This window comes from Zonotrichia leucophrys, chromosome 13 (assembly GCF_028769735.1).
Source record: "Zonotrichia leucophrys gambelii isolate GWCS_2022_RI chromosome 13, RI_Zleu_2.0, whole genome shotgun sequence".
Taxonomy (NCBI): Eukaryota; Metazoa; Chordata; class Aves; order Passeriformes; family Passerellidae; genus Zonotrichia; species Zonotrichia leucophrys.
This window is the reverse complement of record NC_088183.1, coordinates 831,089-848,849: the sequence shown is the minus strand read 5'-3', so window position 1 is coordinate 848,849 and position 17,761 is coordinate 831,089. Positions and strand designations below refer to the sequence as shown.

The window sequence follows — 17,761 nt, the reverse complement described above, 5'->3', positions numbered from 1 at the left end:
GCTGTCCGGCCTTGGCACGTCTGCCCAGGGCAGGGGGTGCCCATTCCTGAGGGGTTCCACAGCCATGTGGCTCCTGGGGACAGAGCTTAGTCCTGGGGGAATGGTTGGCCTTGATGACCTTGGGGGCTTTACAAACCCAGATGATTCCCTGGATCTGTGATCCCAGATGGAATCCCAGATGATTCCATGGATCTGTGATCCCAGATGGAATCCCAGATGATTCCATGGATCTGTGATCCCAGATTATGCCATGGATCTGTGATCCCAGATGGAATCCCAGCTGATTCCATGGATCTGTGATCTGGACAGCAGCAGGTCCAGATCTGCCTTTGGTCTGGGCCATTGCTGAACTGAGTCATGTGGTAAATGGCTGGGATAAAGAGCAGATGCTCTGAGAGAGGGGAAGCCAAGCTTTTACAATGCTCATTAGAAGTTCAGTTTAAGGATGAATAAAGACACTTTGGAAACTTAATCAGATATTATTTCTGGATATAACTACTGCAGATAAATCCCCAGCTTTTCCTGATGCAGAGTTGACAGTGAGTGGAGGAGCCTGTTCCTCTGCTCAGGGAGATTGTGCCAGGTGACTTCACCCAGTGCCACTGCTGGGTCTCCTCCTGCTGCTGCTGCAGGGAGGGATGCCAGCCGTGGCTGGGCCCTGCAGGGTGATGGAGTCATGAATGGGTTGGGCTGGAAAGGACCTTAAAGCTGATCCAGTTCCTGCTGTGGGCAGGGACACCTTGCACTATCCCAGGCTGCTCTAGGCCCTGTCCAGCCTGGCCTTGGGGGCCCAAGCACACAAGGGGCTAAGGGAAAGCTGCTGCTCTGTGGGGTGGGCTGGCACAGAGCCTGAGGCAGTGATCCAGACTGCCAGCACCACACAGGGATGCCCACAGGTCAGGGTCACGCCGTGCCAGGGCTGAGCAGACCTGCTGAGCTGGGTTTGCTGCAGCAGGACAGCTTCCACAGCATGGCTTTGAGCTGCTCAGGTACCCTCGTGTTTGTCAGTGCTTTGGGAATGGCAGCTGTGCCCTGCTGATGGATGGCACGCTGGGTTTGTGCTGCATCCACGCTGGGAGCCCTGAGGGTGCCCAGCAAAGGGCCCTGCAGCCTCTGCATTGTCCTCACGTGCTGTGGCACAGCCATCTGCACTCTGTGCTTGTGTTGGCTCAGCACTGCAGCCTGCTTGCCCAGACAAACAGAATGGAGCTGTTTTCCTTTGCACTGCTGTGGGTCCCCGTGCCACTCACCAGACAAAGCCCAGCCCCAGCACGGGGCTCAGAGCAAGGGATTAGGAGGGGCTGGAGCTGGCAGCTGCCCATGGGGCAGGGGAAAAGCAGGGAATGCCAGGGAGGGGAGCAGCACGTGCCTTGCAGAGGGCACTGCCAGCCTGGGCTCTGCTCCCTGCCTGCTCTGCACTGAACGAGCTGTGTCTGTCCCATCACAGCATTCCTGGGGTCTGCAGCTCGGGGTGGCTTTGCCCATCCTACCCTCCCCTGTGGAAGATTTTGCAAGCCTTTCTCTAGGGAGGAACTAATTTTCCATAACAAATAGCTGGGCAGTGTTTGCCAGGCAGTGGTGGAGAGCTCTCTGTGGGGTGAATTCTTCCAGCAGGTGTTGGGGTCCCTGGATTAGTAATTCCTTGAACTTAGAAGTGAAATCCTGCATTGGCACAGGTGAATTGAGTTGTACAACCCATTCACTCTCATTTTTTAGCTCTCACTCTTGGGCAAAGGCAAGACACTTCATGTGCCATTTTCAGGGATTTGTTGTGTCCAAATGTCCAATTTCATTTCTTTCCAAGCCACTCGTTGTCAACTTTCCAGACAAATTTGGGTTATCTCACCTTGATCCTAAATTAATTTTGTCCATCTGCAGTGGTAGCTGCCTGGCAGAGCCTAGGGCTTGGTTCAGAGGGATGTGGAGGCTGGAATGCAGATCAGTGTCAGTGTTTGCCCGGGTTACAGCTGGTACAATCTGCTGTACTTGTGTTTTCTGGCCTCATTTATCTCCTGCTGCTCTGGGCAGTGGTGCATTGCTGGGATGGTTCAGCAGGAGCCTGGTGCTCCCTGTGAGGGCCTGCCCTGCCAGCTGCTCACCCTGCTCTCTGCCCTTCCCTGCAGCTGCCCAGCTGGACAGCATCGGCTTCAGCATCATCAAGAAGTGCATCCACGCTGTGGAAACCAGAGGTAGGGCAGCCTCGGGCTGGGCTTGCTCTGGGGCAGCTGCTGGCAGGGGAGCAGTTGCTTTCCTGCCCTTTTCATGGACAGAATGACTCATGATCCCTGCGACCCACATCAGATGAGCCCATGATGTGCTGGGGCCGATGAGAGAGGCGTTTGCCCCACGGCTGGGCCAGCAGGACTCCCAGACATGGGGCAGGGTGAGCCAATAACACCCTGGGACAGGACCAAGGAGAGGTGTTCAACATCCTTCCTGCAGGAATGCTGCCAAGCACGTCCTCCCATGTGGGATTGTGTCCCCAGAACCTCTGTGAGGCTCCTTGTGCCCAGGTGGGGTTGTCCCAGCCCTGCAGGGGCAGGTCAGATGCAAAAGGCTCAGACCTCAGCCTGAAGAACTTGACACTGTAAAGTTTTCCCACATTGCCCTGGTTAAGTGCAGATCCTGCTTGGGGCTGCCATGGCTGTGGGAAGGAGGAAAAGTGTGCTCAGATCCTTGTTCCTGGGCTAACTGGGGTAATGAAAGGATTCGTGAAAACCTTGATATCAACCCCAAATTTTACCATCTTCTGTGGCTTTGTGTTTGATAGGTGAGAGGGTTTCATGGGCTTTGCTGTCTGAGAAGGCAAAGGAGTGGAAGCAGTGTCAGCAGCCCTTGTGACCCTGTGCTAACAGGTTCCTTGTTTCCCCAGGGATCAACGAGCAGGGGCTCTACCGGATCGTGGGGGTGAACTCGCGGGTGCAGAAGCTGCTGAGCATCCTCATGGGTGAGTGGATGGAATTTGTCAAGGCTGTGCTGCTCTGAGGCCTTGCCAAGCAGGAGCAGGGGCTCCTCTCAGGGTCCCTAATGGTGGTGACTGTGCCCTTAGGACCCTGTACTGCTCGAGGCCAGGAGGTGCTGGGCACCGTGGGCAGGTGTGAAGGTAGGACAGGACTCGTGTGGGACCGGCTTCACCAGGCCCTGCTGCAGTCACTGGTGTCCTGCTCACGCATGCTCTGAGCTCTGGCAGCCTTCCCAAATGCAAACCAAAATCTTCAAAGAAATAGCTGAAAGCTTTGGCTTTTCATCTCCTACCTGCCCCCTTGTTCCCAGCACCCTTTGAAATTATTTTCTCTGGATGTTGCATGCTGCCTGTGGCTGTTCTTGGTTTCCCCACGGACTTTCTTGTGCCTGTTTATCTCAGCCTTGCCCAGAGTTTTCCAGCATGTTTCCCCTGTGACTGAGGCCTTGGATCCTGCAGTTCTGGATGCTCCAAGCTGCTGGCTCTTGGCACAGCAGAGCTTTGCTCTGGCTGTGGGGACAGAGCCATTTCAGCCCTGACCTCACAGGCAGCATTTCCATCCCACAGCTGCAGCCCTGGACCAGTCTGTCCATCTGTCCAGACATGCCTGAGACACAGCAGTGGAGGAGAGAGCAGAGCTGGGCTGGAGCAGGGCAGCTGCCCTTGGCCAATCCTGTGTGGTGCTGCTCAGACTTGGCAAAAGCACAGATGAAATAGCTGCAGGAATAGGGAAACAAATGCTCACTAATTTGTTAGTGCCCTGTTGAATGTGTTTGTTACTCCTTGGGAAAATGTTTGGCATTTCTGGTCATCTTCTTTCCCTTCACTTATTATCTTTCCTTTTCTACATGATTTCCTTTTCCTTGTCCTCACAGAACTCCAGTGCCCCTTTCTCTGCATATTTCTTCTTGCAGAAGGTTTTCATCTGTTGTGTTTCAGCATCTTTTCCTTTTCCAATTCCTCCTTCTTTTGCCACCATTAAGGTGTTCAGTGAGCAGAGCCCTCGGTGGCTGTCACAGCTGTCAGTGTTAACCTGTGGAAAACAGATAATGCAGGTGACTGGAGTGGGAGGGCACAGCTCCAAATCGGGGTGCAGGGCACCTCTTTGCTCCTGTGGCATTTGGAAAGTTCACTGCAGTCACGAGACTGGAGGCTGGTGCTGTTATTAGAGGAGTTTGGCACAGGCTGGGGATGTGAAGGTGCCCTGCAGGGCTGTGGGGAGCCAGCAGTGTCCTGTGGCACAGGGTGGGCACGGGGACAGCACCAGGAGCACTGCTGACAGGGACAGCCTGGCTTGGTGCCCCAGGACAGGTCCTGGCAGGTCACAGGCAGGCCCTCAGTGATGCCCATCACCACATCCCACAGGTGGCAGGGCCACGGACCCCTTCTCGTGTCACAGAGGTGCCAGTGCTGGTGTCAGCCCCCAGGCTGTGACAGATGGCAGAACTGGCCTGGGTGAGGAGCTCTGCAGAGCTGGGAGCGATTCAGTTCTGGACAGCATCCAGCATCCATTATCTCCTCAGCCACCGAAGCCACTCAGCTGTCGCCCCTGTGTCTCATAAGGAGGTGATAAATGGCTGGTGCTTTTCCTTTGTCCTGGTGTGTCCTCCTTGGCTGCTGGGGCTGGAAGCCCTGCTGGAGGCAGTCAGGGCTGGCACTGGGACCCCTTTTGGGAATCCCCCGTGGTGTCTGTCTGTCCATCCTTGGGGTGCTTTGCAAACCCATGACTCCGTAATTTCTCCAAATTGTGGGGGATTAAATCTCCATCACCCTGGTGTCTGGGCTGTGAGTGGAGTCAGTGTCACAGGAAACGTGTCCCTTGTCAAACCCATCTGTTCTCGCTGCCCTCGGGCTCCCCGTGAATGGAGGAGCCAAGCTGTGCTCCCACTGTCAGGTTTCCCTTATATTTAGAAATGAATGTGGGCAGCCTCGCTGCTGCACATACAGCTGAAATGGCAAAAAGATCGAGTTTCCCTGAGCTGCTGTCAGGGCACTGCTGGGAAGGGCTTTGGCAGGGGTCCTGCAGGAGGGCACTGCTGGGCCAGGGGCAGCCCCAGCCCCTGGCTTGGCTTTCAGGGCACATCTTGGATTGGGGTGATGCACTGGGGGTGCTCCCAGGGCTGGTGGGGGCAGATCCTCTCCCCAGCATTCACTGGTACCACGTGCCATCAAAATGAGGACAAATAATGGGACAAAACCCCACAAATAACCAAACTCTCACCAGTGGGAGCTCCCATGAGAGGGTTTATTGTGGCGCTGTGGGGCCCCAGCAGGGCTGAGCTCTGCAGAGGGTGTGTTACAGCATCTGATCTGCTCTTGCTCCTTTGCCATAAGAGCTGGGAGTAGGGCTCTTTCCAGCCCCTCACTGCTGGGATTTGCCATCCCTGAGGCTGTTTGGAAGCCTTTCTGTGATAATCCCACTGGGGTGATGAGGTGCTGTGCCCCTCACCCTGGAGAAATCTGTGGGAGACACCAGAGCAGGGGTTGGCAGCAGGGTAAAGCAGCTGCAGGGTTGGTGCTGCCCCTGGCTGTGGGTGCTTTTCCAGCCCTGGTTCCACGTGCCCCAGTTCCTGTGGAAGTGTGTCCTTGTGGGAGGCAGGGCTGGCACAGCCCCTGCCTGGGGACAGATGCTGCAGCTGCTGCAGCTCCTTGCAGCCTCATAAATGTGAAGGTCAAGGGGAGCTGATTAACTGCTCTGAGCCCTTTCATGGGACCGACTGTGGAATTTCACCTCGTGTTCAGTGATCCTGCCTAGAAACTGCTGCCTGAGCCTTTGCAAAGACACACTGTTTGTTCTGCTTTGGGTAAAGAGTTTCTTGAAAAAAAAAAAAAGAGTTGAAACTTCTGGGGGGTTTTGTTATTTATTTTTTTTTATTATGCCAAACTTATCTTGACTCCTTATCTTAAAATTCTCTCCTTGCAAAGGCAGTGCTGTAGGAAGTTTCCTGGGCACTGAGTCAGGAAGATGGAGGTCATTTGTGTGATTGCTGAGACACACATGATCTTTGTGTGAATATGCATTTCTTATGTATTTACCTTTCCAAGCTGCCTCTTGATGTTTTTTTTTAAATTAAAATAAACCCTTTGCCCTGAGGGAAAGCTGATCTCTATTCACAGCATTCTTTTAAGTAGGTTAAAAATTGCCCAGTGCTTACCCGGGGCTTTAAAACTCAAAGGTGCATTATGTGTGTGTGTGGAGAGGCAAAAAGGCCCTGAGCTGGGCCCGTGGGAGCAGATGGTGTTAGCAGCTGGGGCTGTGTCACCCTGGGCCTTGGGGACAGTGGCAGCCCTGGCACCCAGGCTCCCCAGGCACACCTGGCACAGGGGCACCCACACCAGGGACCCCACAGGGGGGTTCAGCTGGGAGCAGGATCCTGGCTGAGTTTCCAGATGGAGTCAGCAAAGACCATTGGTGGAGCAGCATCCAGGCAGGAGAGATCAGCACATGGGGCACTTCTGTGCTGGGCTTTCCATGGCCTTGGTTTGGTGCTCCTGGCCTTGGTTTGGTGTTCCTGGCCTTGGTTTGGTGCTCCTGGCCTTGGTTTGGTGCTCCTGGCCTTGGTTGGGGTTCCTGGCCTCAGTTTGGTGCTCCTGGCCTCAGTTTGGTGCTCCTGGCCTTGGTTGAGTGTTCCTGGCCTTGGTTGAGTGCTCCTGGCCTTGGTTGAGTGCTCCTGGCCTTGGTTGAGTGCTCCTGGCCTTGTCTGGGTTCTCCTGGCCTAGGTTTGATGTTCCTGGCCTCAGTTTGGTATTCCTGGCCTTGGTTGGGTTCTCCTGGCCTCATTTTGGCACTCCTGGCCTTGGTTTGGTGCTCCTGGCCTAGGTTTGATGTACCTGGCCTTGCCTTTTGGTACTCTTGGCCTTGGTTTGGTGTTCCTGGCTTCAGTTTGGTGCTCCTGGCCTCAGTTTGGTGCTCCTGGCCTTGGTTTGGTGCTCCTGGCCTCAGTTTGGTGCTCCTGGCCTTGGTTGGGGTTCCTGGCCTCAGTTTGGTGCTCCTGGCCTTGGTTGGGGTTCCTGGCCTCAGTTTGGTGCTCCTGGCCTCAGCTGGGAGCTGTCACCATCTGGGTGTCAGTGCTGTGCCTGAGCCCACTGCCCCTGGCCTGGTGGTGGCTGTGCAGGTGACTCTGCAGGTGACAGCCCTAACCCAGGTGGCTCTGCAGTGGCTGTGGCTGTATTTGCCAGCCAAGGGCTGGGTGGCGAGGTGGCTGCAGGGTGACAGTGCTGCCCATTGTGGCGAGGAGGGTCCCTGGTCCCCAGTCTGTGCCTGGCTGTCACTGCTGTGCCCGGTGTCCTGGCACACTCCAAGCCACACTGCCCTGTCCTTGCTCAGGATGGAGGATTCCCTTTTCCTTCTCTTGTCCCGTGTCGCTGAGTCTGGCCTGTCCTGCAGCCCCACACCCCTGCAGACGTGTCCTGAGCTGGGAACAGCAATAAAATGGGGTGTGATGGTCTCCCCACACAGCTGAGCTGGCACCAGCTGGAGTTGTCTTCAGTTTCCTTCAGTTACCGATTTTTGTCTTTTTCCTTAGATCCCAAGACAGCCACAGAGACAGACACAGAGATCTGTGCAGAGTGGGAGATCAAGACCATTACCAGTGCACTGAAAACGTACCTGAGGTAAGGAGAAGAGCCTCACCTGGCTTCAGGAGGGGTTTGGTGCTGGCCTGGGATTTTACTGCCTGCTATTGCAGACCCTTAACAACAGCACTTTTATAGAAACAGAGCAGAAACTGCTCTTAGGGAATTTATTCTGGCTTTTCCCCGGCTTTTCTCTGGCTTTCCAGTATGTTTGAGTAGGATCTGGAGAACACGCTCAGCTCTGACAGATGCACATATTATACAGACATGATTTAAAAAGCTCATTCTTGCATCCCCTGCCTTGATTTAAGCTTTTCCCTGAGCTTTTCCCAGTGGACTTCCACCTTCTGAGCACATGGCAGAAGGGCAGGGGCTGAGGAGCTTCTCCAGACCTGGTGCTGAGCTTTATTGTAGCTCTGATTTGTGTGTGTCAGGCGGGCCAGTATCGTCCTGGGGATCTTCCCAACAGTGTTGGGTGTTGGCAGGCAGCAGCATCTCATTATCCACAACGTGCTCCTACCTGTTGTGACCGCAGCTCCTCGCTCTCAGCGACTGTTGTGTGCAGGGTTGTGTTTGAGGGAGCACAAGAGAGAGCCTAAATCCAATTAGGGTGATAAGGCTAATTAGCCTGGTGGATCTCAGCCTAGAAAATCTCAGAATTTTGCATGATTGGCAACCTTTGCTCCAGAGTCTGAACTGTTGGCTAAGCAAAGAGGAATGTGGGCAGCACCCATGTGTCCCTCTGAAGGGATGCAGCAGTGGGAGGGGACAATGGGAATGGGGATTGGGAAAGTTTTACAGCTAGGCTTGTTTATCTTTTCAATTTCTTTTCAAAGTTCCTTGGAAGTCATGGGCTCAGCAATGCACTGAAGCTGTGTTACTGAAGGAATGCTAAAATTAAAGATTAATTTAGTGGTGAATAAATCAAAGGTCCTTGCATAGATCTTACTCCTTCTGATGGGGGAATTAATTAGAGTTGGTGTTGCTTAATTCTGCCCTTTTCAAAACGGAGCTGAGTTTATTGTAGGGGCAAAGCTTTCTCAGTGTGGATTGTGTTCCTCAGATGTGTTTTGTGCCTGTTTCCTTTTTATCTTCCAGAATGCTCCCGGGGCCCCTGATGATGTACCAGTTTCAAAGGAGCTTCATCAAAGCAGCGAGTGAGTCTGTTGGTGTTTGTGGCTCCCACAGAGGAGCCTCTCTGCCAGAGGCTGTGACCCCCCTGCCCTGCTGCCTCCCCAGGGCTGGTCCTGGCCAGCAGAGCAGGGCTGGAGCTGGGGCAGGCTGGTGTTGGGGGTGACACAGGAGGAGGAAGGAGCGCGAGCAGTGCCAGGAGTGGTGCTGGTGGCAGCTCCTGAAGCTGGGACCATTGGCTGCCGTTGAACTGCACCACGGGGTCTGGGGGGCTTTGAGGGGCTCCCTGCTGCTTCACATGTCGGGGTTGTGTCTCCTTCACTGCCCAGGGGAAGGGGCTTTGCTGGGAGCAGGGGATTTTCTGTTGGCAGTTGTGCAGCCTGTGGATTATCGGAGTGGGATGTCAGGAGAGCCCTGTGGCCCATGGCCATGGCAGTGCTGGCCTCCTCCAGCAGCTCCCACTTAGCACCATGGACCCAAGCAGCCTGTGGAGCAGCAGATGCTCCAGCCTGGCCTGCACTGGGCACACTGAACACGGGGATGTGCCCATATTCCCATCCCTGGAATCGCCCTGGTTGCAGGCAGCCCTGCCCTGCTCACCATGCTGCTCACGTGCTGTCTGCAGTGCCTGGCTGTGGGATGGAGCAGCTCCCTGGGATGTCTGTCAGGGACAGCGTTAGGCCTCTTCCCATAACAACCCCCTAATGTGGAGATAAATCATCATCTGTTCCCCATGCAGAGCTAGAGAATCAGGAGTCCAGGGTGTCGGAGATCCACAGCCTCGTTCATCGGCTCCCGGAGAAAAACAGGCAGATGCTGCACTTGCTCATGAACCATTTGGCAAAGTACGTTTATGACTGATGTGTTTTTCTCTCCTTTTTCCATTTCCTCTGAAAGTTAATAGTGGTGGAAAAGTTTCCTTGTGTGTGTGTGGTGTTGAGTCATTTCTGGTTGGCAACGGGAAACCCGCGTGTGAGTGAACCGAGGGCCGAGAGAGTGAGAGGGGTGGGAGGGAGGATGAGGGAGGGAGGGATGAAGGACAGGAGCTGCCCAGCCAGCCCCAGCCCCATGGCAGCACCAGGAACCCATTCCCTGCTGGGAACCTTGTGTTGCTTTGGATGGCCTGCACTGGGTTTGGCTCCCCAGGCTGCCCAGGAGGCAGAGTGGAGCTGAAGCTCCTCACGTGGTTTCAGAGCAAAGCTGCCATTGAAGGACTAAAAGTGATTTCTTTACGCAACAAATGACTGCTCTGGGGCGTATTTTCTGCCTTTCTGCACCCTTATGAATCAATATTTTTATGTTACCTTGAAACTTTGCGAGGGCGAAGGAATGGGATAATTTTTTTTCTTTCGGTGGTAGAGCTGACCTGTAATTTCCCATCTTCTTCCTGCTCCTGCAGGTTCCCATGGAAACCTTTGATTAGTGTTTTAGAAGTGAAAGCATCATCAGGTGTTTGTGGCAGCCTCAAGGCTGCAGGGTTGGACCTGCCCTTGCTGTTTGCACCAGTGCTGCAGGAGCAGCAGGGCTGGGAGAGCTGGGGAGTGACTTAATTGGGATAACTGCTCAGGAGGAGATCTGCAAGAATCCAAGTTATCTGTTTAAAAGAAAAAATAACAGATGATGCTTGAAATAGCCTTAAACACAACTCCAGATGCTTTCTTGTCACCAGATCTTGTGTCTGCTCCATGGGGTCCCTGGCAAGGCTGTTAGAAACCAAATGGCTGGTTTAGGTGTTGGTTTCAAACCTTCTGCATTTGCAGCCTGAAGCCAAGGCCCCGTGGTTCCAGGTGCACCCACCAGCCAGACGGGATTGCCCAGAGCAGCTGTGGCTGCCCCTGGGTCCCTGGAAGTGTCCCAGGCCAGGGTGGATGGGGCTTGGAGCAGCCTGGGATAGTGGGAGGTGTCCCTGCCCATGGCAAGGAGTGGAACTGGGTGAGCTTTAAGGTCCCTTCCCACCCAAAGTGGGTGATTTTGTATGTGCAGGGAATCTGTAATTGCTTCAGCGTTTTCCATCTAAAGAAAAACCCTGGTGACGGAGTAGAGATGTGGAGTCAGGTTTACAGTGGGGCTTGTGCTGCTTTAGTGGGGAAGGAATTCAAACCAAACAAACAGTGTGTGTGGTGGTGTGTGCTATTTTAGGAAGAGAAACAGCTCATAGTGTTATTTAATAGGAAAAAAATTATCTCAGAGAAGGGCAGGAAGCTGAGGAGCGAGAGCCTGCTGAGCTCCCCAACCCTGGTGCCATTCCTGGGGGATCCTGGGGGCAGAGGCACAGCCAGCCCAGGTGTGGGCTCACAGCATCCCTCTGGGGCTGGTCCTGCAGCTCCTGCTCTGATCAGGAGCAGCATCCTGATCCAGGAGCAGCATTCTGATCCAGGAGTGCCCATTGCCCTGATCCAGGAGTGCCCATGGGGCAGCCAGGGCCAGGGTTTGTGTCCATTACTCTCTAAAAGTGATCCAGGAGTGCCCATTGCCTTGACCCAGGAGCATTTCCCTAATCCAGGAGCATTGCCCTGATCTGGCAGTGCCCATTCCCCTGATCCAGGAGTGCCCATTGCCCTGATCCAGGAGCTGTGCCCTGATCCAGGAGTGCCCATTGCCTGATCAAGGAGTGCCATTGCCCCGATCCAGGAGCAGCATTCTGATCCAGGAGTGCCCATTGCCTTGACCCAGGAGCATTTCCCTAATCCAGGAGCATTGCCCTGATCTGGCAGTGCCCATTCCCCTGATCCAGGAGCTGTGCCCTGATCGAGGAGCTGTGCCCATTGCCCTGATCCAGGAGTGCCCATTGCCCTGATCCAGGAGTGCCCATGGGGCAGCCAGGCCCAGGGTTTGTGCCCATTACTCTCTAAAAGAGCTGCTTGAGGCTGCAGTGCCACTGAGCCAGATTCCAGACAAGAATGGAGAGAAAGCCTCACATCTGCAGCAGATGTTTGGAGGGAGAGGCCTGGCTGCCCCAGGGGTGCTGCAGAGGGTGGGACCTGCTGGGTCTGGTGCTGCTGAGAGCAGGGCACCCACAGCCAGCAGGGGCACAGCCCAGGGCCTCTGGCTGCCCCTGCCAAGCTGGGCTGCCCTGCTTGCAGGGGTTTGTCTCATCTCTTTCTGTCTGGGTTTTTTATTTTAAGTAACGTATGAATAATCAAGATTTGCATGTTTATCAGATGAGCTAAAAAAATATTTCTCACAGTCTTGCTGTGGAGATTTCTGACACTAAAACCAGAACTTGGACTGAGTCGGTCAAGTAAAGAAAGAGCCTGTCTTGGGTGGTTTCTGACTTCTGTTTTTGGGGTGTACGTGCTCTGCTGCACTGATGGGGGATGTGGGGCTCCTCATGTGATGAAGCTGCAGTTTTTATTAGCAGTAATAAAACTGGTAAGAAAGCTGAAATGTTCAAAAATAGCAATTATTAAGCCCAGTATCAGACAGGATGAGTGCCTTGGAGGTGGTTCAGCAGTGCCCTTCCCCATGTGGTGGGTTCCATGGCAGCTGGGGCCACAGAATTGGGGTGCAGTGAGAGGGGCACAGAGGAGGGAGAGGACAAATCTCAGGAACAGGCACAGACAGGGTAGAGAGCGAGGAGCATTGTGATAGACAATTATTTCAATTTCTGCCTCTTACTGCATCTCCAGTTCCAATTGTGCTGCCTTCTGCCTCATGCCCACATGTCCAAGCAGTTGTTCACTGTGGCCAGGGAGCAGGAACTGTCCCCATCCCTGCTCCTTTAGCTTTCCAGCCTGAGCCAGTCTGGGATTCTGTGATTAAACCTATTTGTTTTAATGCCAGATAAGTCAAAGTGAAACAAGGTGCCTGTGGTGCTGCTGGGGTAGTGGTTGCTGTGCCAGGGCTGCTGCTGGAGTGGAGCTGGTTGCAGAAAATTGCCATTTTTGTCAGTGAAGCTGCAATATCATCCCCGTCTCCTTCTTCTTTTGTAGTGTACTTTCTCACCCAGGAGTCAATGCTGTGGAGGTGCAGAGCAGGGGGATTTCACTCTGATTATATTTCAAGCATTCAGGGAATTATTTTTCATCCATGGCCATAATTTGACACCTGAGCTTTGCTTTGTTCTTGTGGCAGCAAGTCTGGGTTCTCCAGCACAGATGGTGCCAGGCTCATGCCCATCCTGTGGGGCTCCCTGGCCCTTCTGTGGGTTGGCATCACTGCCCCACACACCCCCTGGTCCATTTACCCCCTGCTCTTGTGCCAAGGTCAGGCCATGGAGGAGGCTGCAGCCGAGCTGGGTGTGCGTGTGTTTAGCAGAATTAATTATCTCTAATCACTCCCAGCTGTGGCCTGGCCAACACGGGCTGGTTCCCTTTGGTTTTGCTGTGGCGGGGTTTTCTAGTTTACGTGTTTTAACCAAGATGACAGCGATTGTTATCTCCTGCACAAATTGTTTGCTGTTTATCAGGGCCTTGGTTTCCATGGGCTTTGCAGGGCAGCTGCTCGTGGGGATCCAGCAAAACCCTCATTGGGGCATGGGCTGCACATGGAGCCTGGCATGTTCTAGAAGGCTAGCTGCTCAACCAGGGACTGCTGGCAAAGGAGGAGAAGAAGAAATTCCTCCAGGTCTTGTGCCTGGAAGTGCAGCAGGGTTTGTTCTGCTCAGCATGGGCCGCTCCGCGCTGTGCCAGGGCCACGCTGCCCTGCAGGAGCTGCTGCAGTGCCCACCACGCTGCCCCTGTGCCCAACAGCTCCAGGAGCCTGCAGGGCACCTGTGCAGGCCAGGGTGGCTGCTTTCCCTTAGGAATGTGCTTTTCCCTGGGCAGCTTTCCCCCAAGGTGCAGCAGCAAGGAGGCGGACGCCTCTTGGCACAGCAGGTCTGATTTCATCCCCGTGGCAGCTGTTTATGCTGCTGGCTGGTAACTATTCATTGCCTTGATTTATGTATTGCTTCCAGTAAGTCATTCTTGTCCAGGACGTTCTGGAAATTTCCACCAGCCGCTGAGGCCTCTGAGATGCCCCTCTCTCGTGGGCTGCCCGAAGCAAACAGGGAGCTGTGTCTGAGCTGGTGTGGCTGGGCCAGGCAATGGGCCTCCTTGCTGCCTTTGGGAATGCCATTTTTATGCCCAGTGCCTGTTTTTGCTCCTTTTGGGTTGTGGCAGTGCTGGGTCCAGGCAAAGCCCTGCAGTTCAAGTGACCTAAAGGATCTGGGTGCTCCTATGGGTGGTAAAAGGGAGGTGATGTGGAAGGAGACTCCCTGTAGGCACATGCTGCCTTGCAGGACAGGGAGAATCCTGCCTGGGGCTTGCCTGTCCTGGGTCAGGTTCACACTGTGCTCTTTTACCCCTTTTCCTTTTTCCCTGGTTGGAATGAGTTGGGCTTTGAGGTCCCTTCCACCCCAACCCATTGTGTTGTTCCACAATTCTATGGTTTGTGCTCTGGAGCTGGAGGTGCCAGAGCCTTGTGGGGAGCAGCAGCACCTTTGGTTTGCCCTTTGCTCTCCTCTCCCTCAGGTGTTTTGGTGGAGGAGCCGCTGATGCTTCCGCAGAGGCGAGACAGCCCTGCAGGACTCTGTGCCTGCCCTTGCCAGCTCTGCCTCCCTCTCACTCCTCTGCTTTTGTTTTTAATATAAGATATAAGATTCTGCAGAATTACAAACCACCACAAAAAGCCCTGTAGGTGTACGCTGGGTTTTTTGGGCTTGGCTTCCTGTAATGTGTAAATTAGCTAAAGGTTTTGTTCTGCTTCTGCAAATGAACTTTTAACCCCCTCTGTCTGGATTGTCCCTGGAGCAGCTGTGTGGGTGCTGGTAGCTTTTCCTTCCATGCTTCTCTAAAAGCTCCTTGTATTTCAGGCAGGCTCTCCAGTTTTTAGCTGGAGGGAAATGTGCCCCAGAGCCTGCAGTCCCTTGTTGGGTTCTTTTGCACCCACATCCTGCACAGGACTCAAGTCTGGAGATGGAATAATGGGGTACTGGACTAAAGCTGGCATCACCAGCCTGGCATGATGATTCAGCAGCTTGTAACAAAGCACCTGCTGGGCTTGCTGGGGAGCTTCTGTGGTTGAACATCTCTGCTGAGCTCCTCCTGGATCTCCAGGAGCAGCACCAGGCATTTTGCATTTCTCAAGTGTGAATTCTTGTGGGCTTGTGCCTGAGCTTGGTGTTGTTGGGTAGAGGCTGTTGATAGCACATAATTTTTTAATTGCTTATCACAGTGAAACTGAAACTGGATATGGAAAGAGATTGAATTGAGAGTGAGCAAAAGATTTCCAATAACTGATTGGAGTCTCCCTGGTGGTGTCTGCACCATCCCCGCAGACAGAGTGGGATGGAGATGCTTCATGAGCACATCCTTTGATGGCTCTGTATGAGCAGACCCAGAACCAAACTCAGATAGAGAGATTTTTAGTCAGACAGTCTTTCAGCAGAAGAAAGGAGACTGTTAATCACCATTTATCATGCCAAGATATCTTTGAGCTGCAGTTTTTGCCAGGAGGTTTAAATGGTCCTTGGCCTGCAGAATCACAGAAAGGTTGGGGCTGGGAGGGTCATTTAAAGGCCATCTCATTCCAGCCCATGTGTGTGTGGCAGGGGGCTCAGAACTGGGGGAGTGAGGGGTCTTTCCAGTCATTGGGCAACACCTTGTCCCACTGGTGAAGGTGAGAGAAGCATTTTTCCTGCTGCTGTTCACATCCTTAATTCTGAAAGCTCCTTATTCCTACATTCCCTTTCTTCCAACACTATCTTCTAGGAATTCAGTATTTTGGAGGGATGAGCTCCAGCCTTGCATTTGTGAGGTGAATGAGCTCCAAAATACCTCTAAGGGACAAGTCAGCATCCCCCGCTGCTCTTCCTTTGGCCGCTGCACTCTTACGAAGGTGCAGGTGTGCTCTGGCACCTCCTGCACGTGGCCCTGTGAGCTGCCTCTGGCTTGGAATGGTTCTGTGGGGATGTGGGAGCTGCACTTGCTCACCCCAGGGCTGCTGCTGCCGGGAGGCTCTCTGGGAGCCCGTTTGCTTTGGCTCTGTTCCATGCAGCAGGTTGTAGCTCCGGCGTGGCACTCGCCGTGCCGGCACATCTTTCAAAGGGCTCCTTGTTAACCCAGACCTGCTGTGTCGGGCTCTGCTTGCCCTGCTGGCCAGAGGGGGTTGTTATTGCAGTGTCACAGCACCACTGAGGTCTGGTTTTGGAGGAAAAGCTGTCCCTGCAGCAGGGCTTTGCTGAGGCTCTGGCACTGGGGTACAGTGGCACGGTTTGCAGCCATGGCAGGCCCTGTCCCAGCCCCCTTCCCAGGGGTGTTTGAGCCTGAGGCCCCTTTGCTGGCTGTGTTTGTGCAGGTGGAAACCATGGTGACATTTCACATCAGCTCTGGCCGTGCCTGACAGTGGAAACCTGCAGTGCTGCCTTGCTGGGCACAGGGAATTGCCAGAGCAGTGCTGCTCAGCCCTGGGCTGAGGGTTGGTGAGCAGGGCTGGGCTCGCTCTGAGGTCCCCCCTCAAGCCCAGCTTGCCCAAAGCTGCAGAGGATGGCTTTGGAAACCCCTCTGGCTCAGTCTGGGATGCCTGAGCTGCAGGAGCGTTGAGCTCCCTGCGTGTTTCCCTGCAAGTCGCAGCACGTTTGGTATTCACGCTGATCGGGCTCGCTGATACTGAGCCTCACATTTGTGTCTTCTCAGTGCAACATGAGCCCTTTTTTTTTTTTCCCTGGGAGTGAACCCAAGCATCCAGCTGTGGCCAGATCCACCCAGGAGAAAGAGCAAGTCTTGTTGGAGCAAGTCAGAGCGCCCGGGATCAGCGCAGGCACAGCTCTGGTCCCAGCCGAGCAGGGAACGCGAGAGCAGCGAGGGGTTTGCATTCAGCAAGTTTCCCCTTGTCTTCACTGGGAGGTTTTGTCATTCCTTGGTGATCTGTCCTCCTTCTGGATCCACTGGCCTCCATGTGCATTGCTCAGGCTTGGCTCTGCTCTCTGGAGCAGTGGGGCTGGGGAGGCTGCAGCGCTGTGAGCCCACAGCTCAAACCTGGCTGCAGGCAGTGGGGTTTGTCCACATTCCCCATGGTCCCAGCTCCCACTGTGTGCCTGAGTGAGCCCAGCTTGCTGCTGCTGCTCTGGGCTCCTCTGGCCCTTGCAGAGCCCCCTGCATCCGGAGCAGCCTGAGGCAGGCAGGGATGTGCTGGATAAGCAGGCAGGATGGAGGGATAGTGGTGCAGGGTGGGAGTGTGGCCTTCTGTACCTGTGTGCTCTGCCTTGGGCATCATGCAATGTTTAAATTTAGAAAAACCCACCCAGATCATCATCCCCAGCACTGCCAAGGCCACCACTACCCCGTGTCCCCAGGTGCCACATCCACATGGCTTTTGAACACAAGATGAAGCAGAGCTGGTTGTGCTCCCTGCTTCTCCATGGCTGTCTGCCAGCAGCCACTGCAGACCAGTGTCCCTGTCACCTCCTGCCATGCACATGTGCCTTTTAGGAACGATTTAGGAATGTGTGATTGACTGGTTTAGCTTCCTGGCACACCAGTGGGTGCTGCTGCAGCTGGAATTGCATCACTGGTTTCACCAGCTCTGTGCTGGGTGCCAGTCACACATTCCTGCAATAAACACCTGCTGCAGTCCCAGCCATCAGACACATTCCCAGCTGGGACCCCACCGTGGCTTTGGGTGAGAAGGGAGACACCCCAGGGAGCTGCAGGGCTGCCATCTCTGGGGACAGGCTCCAGCAGCCCCTGGAGGGGGGAGAGGCTGAGGGGTGCCCACCCAGCCCCTCTGCGCTCATCAGTCACAGCCCAGTTAAACCCAGTAATGTGCAAAATGCACCCAGGAGCATCCCCCAGAACTCAACAATTTGTGGATTGTATCCCACAAATGCCCCCAGCAGTGTGTGCTCAGGCTGCTGTGTCCGTCTGTCTGTCCGTTCCTGGTGAGGTTAACGGCTGCGAGTGGGGGCTGCCAGGGCAGGGGTCCCAGCTGTGTGTGCTGCACAAAGCCCAGCCCTGCTGAGCCTCCCCAGGCAGGGGCTGTGCTGTCCCAGGGGCAGTTCTGGAGCAGCACAGAGACACAAGGGAGCTGTGGAAGGTCAGGAGCACCTGAGGGAGCTGGGAAGGGGCTCAGCCTGGACAAAAGGAGGCTCAGGGGGGACCCTGTGGCTCTGCA

General features: G+C 54.5%; 1 protein-coding gene across 3 annotated transcripts in view; it reads left to right on the top strand.

Moving 5' to 3' along the window:
- ARHGAP26 (Rho GTPase activating protein 26) overlaps positions 1 to 17,761 on the top strand; it is a 99,397-nt gene that overhangs the window by 49,130 nt on the left and 32,506 nt on the right. For 2 of the 3 annotated variants that reach the window (XM_064724609.1, XM_064724610.1), the window contains exons 13-18: positions 2,124 to 2,189; positions 2,873 to 2,947; positions 3,050 to 3,103; positions 7,489 to 7,576; positions 8,636 to 8,694; positions 9,408 to 9,513. In XM_064724609.1, coding sequence (XP_064580679.1) covers positions 2,124 to 2,189; positions 2,873 to 2,947; positions 3,050 to 3,103; positions 7,489 to 7,576; positions 8,636 to 8,694; positions 9,408 to 9,513 — 448 coding nt within the window. The remainder of the gene's footprint in view (positions 1 to 2,123; positions 2,190 to 2,872; positions 2,948 to 3,049; positions 3,104 to 7,488; positions 7,577 to 8,635; positions 8,695 to 9,407; positions 9,514 to 17,761) is intronic. The other variant, XM_064724611.1, reaches the window with a different exon arrangement.